Below are 7,327 nucleotides of genomic sequence, written 5' to 3' on the forward strand. Positions count from 1 at the left end.
GTATTATATTAAACATAACCAATAAAAATGTGATTTGATAAATATAAAATATCCAACTAAAATAATTTGTTCACCTAATATTTTTCAGATCAATGTTTATTCGGCCTTTACTAGTTTAGTAGTTATATATTCTTAGCTAAAACTAAATAAATATTACAATAAAAATGATTATTTTGCCCATTACTAACGCATATTTACTCTTTTTTAAATCCTCATTCCCCACATCCTAACCTTCTCTCTCAATTCCTCACTCTAGCCACCAACAAAATCTTGGCCTCATCATCTAGCCGCTAACTTTACCCTGACAATGATTTTTATCTCAATAATAAATTTAAACATATTTTTAAAATAATTTTTAGGTATTCAATTATTCATACATCTTGTCTGCTAAAATACTCAACAATACTTGTTTTCAATACAATACATAGATCGAATACATAAACACCTATAGGTTTCTAAAATAATAATAAAAAGGAATAATGTTATATGAACGCCTATGTTTAATACCTAAATTTGACACCACACAAAGTTCTCAAGTATTCTTTCTTTCTTTCTTTTTGTGATTGTGATTCTAACTTCTTTTAATTGAAATTCCTACCTTATTATTTTTTTAAGAAAAGAAAAGGTGAAATAAAAAGAGGATATATAAAAGTAGGTGTTTATTGTCTTTGATTGTACAAACAGACTTTTCCATATATATATGCAATGCGAGCATTCACTAACCTTCTCTGTCTAACCCCATGATGTTAGCAAGACAAGTTGGGGGAAATTTAGTGGTGGGGTCGAAACAACAAACAAGTCATTGCAACATATTGGCCACTAATCTATTTGATGCTACACACAGCTTATCTGATATGGAAATTGTGATCTAACATAACTAAAATAAAAATAAAAATAAAAATAAAGATCTAAAACTCACATAAGTTTCCAGAGTTTAGCATTTAGATTAACTTAAATTTATAAATCTCAATTCGTAAAGTAATAAGAATTTATTCATAATGTCGCCAATTTAGATCTAGAAAACTAAACTTGTAAGTTGTAACCATTGAAAATGTTTACTAGTTATTTAAAGAGTTGATAACATTGATTTTGATGCAACTCAAATTTAAATACAAGAGCATTATTAAACATTATATGAAGTTCATTATTGGATCTAAAGTCAGCAACATTATTTAAAAAGTCAAGTTTACATTGTAGATTATTTTCCTTCATTTTCGTTCTCCTTAAGCTCTCCATTAGAAATTAATATAACTTATGTACTCAAGGATAATAATCACACCATAATATCGTTCTTCTAATTAAACTTACTAGCACTTCCCCATGTATAAAATGATTCTTACCAATTTCCATCAATATTTCTCTTCTAGTCACTCATTCGAAATTAAGAAGCTATGCTTTACTCACAATGAAATCAATTATAGCAATGAACAGAACCGAAACCCATGAAATTCAAATCAGGATGACAGGATATCAGAACAAGAAGGATAAATGATGCAAATTAGTAATTACCACATTGGCATGATGAAAGAGATGTTTCGCAATAAATAAAGAAAAGACATGGACAAAATTGATGGATCATAAATGGGGATAATTGAGAACTTTGTATAATGCTAAGTATATACTTTTAACACAAACATTGATTGTGAACGAAGTTGATAAACAATCACATGAAAGCATTTTCTATACTCTTATTAAAACAAAGCACAAAAATTGTTTATCACCATTCCCAAACAGAGACCCTGATCAAAATCATTTGCATCTTCACATTGTGACAATGGAGGATTCAGCTTGAAGTCAATAGTGCTCAAGGAAAAGATGCGAAAGTTATGCTTCACAGAAAACACGGGACAAAAATTGGAAAAGTTTTTCAACATCACAAGTTACCAGCCAAAAGGAGAAGAGGAGACCATACACTCATCGCCAAGAGCTGTCTTGATCTCGTCATTAAACAATGCTGGTGCGGCGTGAATTTTGAGCATACCAAAAAAGGTTCAGAATCCTGCAACAACTGCTGGTTACAACACTTGAGGCCCAAAGGCAACTGTCCAGATTGCATGTAAGAACAATTGCGGTACGATTCATATGACAAGTATTTGGAGCACATGAGAAGAGGATTAACAACCTGCGGAAATAGTTACTTAAAATACATTAGACTCATAGATTACTTCCTAAGGAAACAAAGCTTCACCGAAAACATGACCAATATTTATATGGCAGGTAAATCAACTAAATACAAAGCAGGCATGATGTTGAGAATGTTTATTTCTCACTAGTTAGTTCTAATGCAAACCACAAGATGGCATCATAAACAATACTGACACACACTAGTATCTTAATTCGCTAGCACAAATGAATAACACAGAAGTTTTAGCTAAATCTATGAGTATAGAATCAAAAAGCAATGGAAGTGTTGGGAAGCTCTGAGGAGCAGGGCACAAAGGCATGGGATTATCTCGAATTGGACTCGTAAGTTGTGCCAGAAATATACAGAACTAAGCTTTAATAACACGGCTTCACTGCCAAGGCTCCTAATCAATCTCAATTAAGACAATAAACTTAAGTGAATGGCTGAAGAAAATTCAAAGTGATCATCCCTCTATCTCCTCAGTTTAGAAGAACAAAAACCATAGGAAATTCGTGTCTTGCAACACATGGTTCGTTTCACATGTTTCTTGTTGTCTAAGCTACCTAATGCAATCTAAGTATCTAACTCTAAGTATTGTTGTATACAAAGAGAGAAGAATTGCAAAGGATGAATCAAACTACCAAAACCCTTACTCAAAAAGAAAAAATGAACACAATTACATAGCAAATTACACAACAAAAATGACTAAACAGGATAAGAAAAAACAAGGAACAATGTAAACTTGACCTTCAACTTAGCAACCCCGTCGCTAACCTCCTTCATATCTCCTTTGGTGAAAATCAACGCTACATTTCCCTGATTCAATTCAATCCAATTCAATCTCAAAAAGAATCCTCTTCAAAACCCTAATTTTTTAATCTTGAAATTGTTAATTCTTAATTCTTACCCTAAGAAGAGGAGTAAGGTTGAGGAAGGAATTGTTTCCAGCTTGAAGCGTGAAGGAGCGCCTCATCATGGAGTTCTTCCCCATAACGACAATGGAGTCGCCCTTTAAACTCCTCCGTATGCCATTGATTTGGTTGGAACCAACGTTATCGGTGGTAACCACCACCACCTGGCTGTACTCCTTCAAGAGCTTCCACATCTTCGCATCGAATGCTGCCTTCGACACTTTTCCCGCCATCGCCAACTATCGTCACCAATGTCACTGTGAGTATGTGTGGCTCACGCAGAAGACTGGACTCTAAAACAGAAGAAACAGTGGCGGATTGTGTGGTCGTCGGAGACAGCGTAGAACGGCGAGGTGCCGGAAAATTGTGTAGTGCAGTGGTTGGCTCAGAAAGAGTGGAAGGAATAGTGAATGAAGGACTGAAAAGTGATGAATTGGGCCCAGGCCCAAACTCTTTATGGGCCTAATCCGAAGCTCAGAAATGGAATATTTTTTTTTTGTGACTAGAAATGGAGCATTTGATTTATGGGTAAGACTAATGTAATGTGAAAAAGTAAAATTTTAATGAAGAACGAAAATTGTTTCTTTTAATAAAGAAAAAAATCTAAAAAGAAAATCATATTTTTTATTCCTTTGATGAAGCAAGTAGTGATGGTAGTGGTGGTGCTCCACTTGATAATGGAGGGGATGGTGGTGTTGATAGTGGTGCATTTGATGGAGGAGCAGGTGGTTCTCCACTTGATGAAGGAACTGCTGGTGTTGGTGGAGGAAGTTGTGGTATAGGTGGTGCTCCACTTGATGAAGGAAATAGTGGTGGTGGTGTTTCAAGTAATTCATTTAATGGAGAAGAATGTAGTGGTGGCGGTAGAGCCCTACTTGAAATGGGCGGTGGCGGTGGTGGACATGTAATCAAGGGAGATGGAGATTGTGTTGGTAGACATTCAGGTAAAGGAGGTGGTAGTGGATTACTATCTATATTAGTGAAGGATGGTAAAGGCAAGGATGATGGTGGTAAAGGTGGTGGAATTAGTGGGGATCGGCAAGGGAAGATACCGTGGATCTTCTTGTGTAGAAGGAATATGGAGAGGGGAAGGTGGAGGAATTGTTGGAACTCCATATTTTGAAAAAGGTGGTGGTGGTGGAGGAGGAGGAGGTGGTGGTGTTAATGATGATGCTGGTGAATTAGAAAGGGAGACTACATTTGATAATTCTCCAACTACGGTTACGGATGAATAAACAGACTTGTCTCTATGGTCAAAAGATGATATAGAAGGGGGTGGGGGTGGAGGTGGAGGGGGAGGAGGAGGAGTTGTAAGTAATCTACTAGATAGAGGTGGAGGTGCGGGTGGAGGTGGAGGAGGTACTGGCAGAAGCATTGGATTTGAAGTTAAGTTGTGGTTGACTCAAGAGGTGGGTCATTAACTGATGAATGTAGTTTATGAGCAGAATGTGACATAGAAAGATCATGCTTTTCCTCCCCTTCATCAAAATTTTTCTGCATAATTGTCACCTCCTCATCTTGCAAATCCATATTGTCTGCAGTTGAATTCGACTTAATCTCCACTTCATCGACAACAATGTCTCTAACCTCATGAGGATCCGAATCTGTCATCCCTTGAAACTTATATTTGACATCATCAACAACAATATCTTTAACTGTGTTAATACCGGATTCTACCATTCCAACCTCCTGTTGGTGACTCCCATCATCTGAAGTAGAGTCTTGAGAAGTAAGAGGATCTGAAGGAGAGCCAAATTCTCCTCTACCTTCAAGTGCATCAATTGTATTCGTAAAGATCTCTTCCACTTCAAAGAACTCATCTGATGAATCACTTTCAGTGTCACTTATATCTCGGCTTACGTTGCCTGGGGATAGATTATGTACAAGATCATAAACGTCCAAGAAAAGCACCTGATGCAAATATGAGTGGTTTTAAACTCCTACTTCATCAGAAAATGACGATGACAATAAATAAAATTACCTCTGCTTCAAAGTCCTTGGGAAACTGCTCCTTTGAATCCCACACAACATCAATATCGTCACGCCTCAAGATCAATATGTTTGAGTGAACAAATGCAGTATGAAACATTATTCTAAACATCATTTCCTCGTGAACTAAATCTTCACTCAAATGTATGCATTCAAGAACAACATCCCCTTGAACACAACAATAGATATCAATTCCCACGGGTGTACATTCTGCCTGTGGTTAAAATTTCTTAGAAGACATGATATCGAATTAATTCTCATCAATTGAAGAATAACATAATTTTACATAACCTGCGGGTAGTGTCGAATGAGGGAACCTGGAGTTTCAAAAAGAATGTTAGAGCTACTATTGGCAGGTCTTGTAGGGTCTGGACCATAGACACGAACAATTGGCCTGCAACCTTCTCCACCACCAAACAATGGAAGGTCTCTGAGGATCAAACAGTACAAAAGCAAGGGTGTTTCTTGTGGAGACCACTCAGAACCCAAAATTCTGGAAACATACTGGAGATATCTCAACTGAGAAGGTTGGGGATTCAAAGGAGATGCGAGTTGCAAGAGTTCTTTAGATGCTAGCTTGTACAGCATTTCAAGACTCCTCAACTCCGCTGTATACCACTTCCTGTACAATTGAAGACCTGCTAGCATGAACGCCAAGACAGGCCAACCCCCCCTTTCGCAATGAAATAACACCACGTTTTGCTGCCCCTCCACAGACAACCAGCTTTCACTTGATCGGAGGAAATGGTGCACCATCTCCAGAGGGAGTAATGGACAACCCTCATATTGCTGAGGGTACTCCATAACCGTCATGTCAAATTGTGCCAACACATCTGATATCTGGCTCCGCGTTCCCCCTTCTCTGAAATTGAATACCATGATTGAAGCATCTGGAAACAGATATTGTAGATCTGCTACTATTCCCCCTATATAATCTTTGTACGCTTCTTTTTCCATCACATTCGTCGAGAAGCAACAGTCAAATACTGAAAAAAATACATAACAAATATAAGTAAGCAAGAGTTCTCTTTCCATTATGATCAGAATCTTAAAAATCCAAAGACCTTAAGTGCATATCAGATAAACTAATTCAAGCTGGCAAATACCTCTTTAGTTTACTAAAATTTAATTGAAGCAGTTATCTTAGAGCATAAATAAATATAATTGTCTAGGAACAATAGTCTCACAAAGAAAAAATAAATTGAGTTCGATAGCTTGCTGATGTGTAGTGGTCTTAACTCTAAAGCATATCTTCCAGAATTACCACCACCATGGGGAAGAAACAAAGAAAAAAAGAGAGAGAAGGTTCAGTGGTAACATATTATGGCAATAAAGTAGTTGGTAACCAGAAGAAACAAATATCCACATTCAATATTTTATTACCATTGAAGTCTTTTACCTATATTCCACTCTAAAGAATGCCTTCCAAAATTACCACAAAAGGAAAAAAAAAACCCTTCAATGAAGAAAGAGATGGAAGTATAAAACACCACATAAATAAATGTTATAAAGCTGGCACATGATGGTTACAGAAACAATACACATTTCATATCAAGATGCAGTAACAAATAGACTAACCATTCTATTTATTCAAGATATATATGACCACAACCAATAATATCATGCTCAAGAGCCAGCAAATTACAGCCTTAAGACTTTTATCAAAATCTACAACTACAAAGCCACTATGCAAACTCTCACATTCCAAACTCTACTATCATAATGCAAGAATCATTCAATGAATAATTGATGTATCATCATATGTTCTCTAAAGTAGTAGCTTTCATATATATATAAACCCTTAATTAGTATCTGATTCCAGATTCTATCTATCACACTCTGAAGAGGGAATGAATGCAACAAAATCCAATCCATTCCATTCTTAGAAGCACAATATAACAGTAGCTCTCAACTCAATGGAACATAAGACTCTGCATTGTAATAACTATATCTACCACATTACCATGTACGTATATAAATCTACATACATATGCATTGTTCCAAAATTAAACAAGAACAAGCGTAACGTATCAGAAGGAAATGCATCCTAATAAGAAATTGGAAAAATGTAAGAAGGGGAATGTATGCGTACCAAAGACCCTCTCGGAGACCTCAAGGAGTCGATCCGGCGGCTGCCGGTAGAAGAACTTTTTGAACAGCGACATCCAAACCGATCAAAATTCCAATCCCTTAATCCAAGATCTATACTCTCGCATCCTATACGACTCGTTTTCGAAATGAATCGATGATACAAATTAATCAACCCGTACAAAAAGAAAGTGATTATATTAATTATAGCCAA

General features: G+C 36.4%; 3 protein-coding genes across 5 annotated transcripts; 1 reads left to right on the forward strand and 2 right to left on the reverse strand.

The window, feature by feature from the left end:
* On the reverse strand, positions 1,572–3,445 carry LOC107614418 (60S acidic ribosomal protein P0). Its single transcript, XM_016316633.2, has 3 exons — positions 3,033–3,445; positions 2,873–2,941; positions 1,572–2,122 (listed from the first exon to the last, which is right to left on the reverse strand). The coding sequence occupies exons 1-3, from the start codon at positions 3,267–3,269 to the stop codon at positions 1,874–1,876; spliced, it is 555 nt and encodes a 184-aa protein (XP_016172119.1). The 5' UTR covers positions 3,270–3,445; the 3' UTR covers positions 1,572–1,873.
* On the forward strand, positions 3,302–4,271 carry LOC107611747 (putative glycine-rich cell wall structural protein 1). The gene is made up of 3 exons (XM_021108374.1): positions 3,302–3,461; positions 3,678–3,940; positions 4,032–4,271. Exons 1-3 carry the CDS (start codon positions 3,302–3,304, stop codon positions 4,269–4,271), a joined length of 663 nt encoding a protein of 220 aa, XP_020964033.1.
* On the reverse strand, positions 4,391–7,321 carry LOC107611748 (formin-like protein 20). Of its 3 annotated transcripts, none has more exons than XM_016313643.2 (4): positions 7,118–7,321; positions 5,317–6,011; positions 5,018–5,239; positions 4,391–4,947 (listed from the first exon to the last, which is right to left on the reverse strand). In XM_016313643.2, exons 1-4 carry the CDS (start codon positions 7,188–7,190, stop codon positions 4,423–4,425), a joined length of 1,515 nt encoding a protein of 504 aa, XP_016169129.1. In that variant the 5' UTR covers positions 7,191–7,321; the 3' UTR covers positions 4,391–4,422. The 3 variants fall into 3 exon arrangements, with proteins under 3 accessions (XP_016169129.1, XP_020965794.1, XP_020965793.1); XM_021110135.1 differs by lacking the exon at positions 7,118–7,321 and adding an exon at positions 6,265–6,376; XM_021110134.1 differs by lacking the exon at positions 7,118–7,321 and adding an exon at positions 6,213–6,376.

The sequence above is a fragment of the Arachis ipaensis genome, chromosome B08, assembly GCF_000816755.2.
Source record: "Arachis ipaensis cultivar K30076 chromosome B08, Araip1.1, whole genome shotgun sequence".
Taxonomy (NCBI): Eukaryota; Viridiplantae; Streptophyta; class Magnoliopsida; order Fabales; family Fabaceae; genus Arachis; species Arachis ipaensis.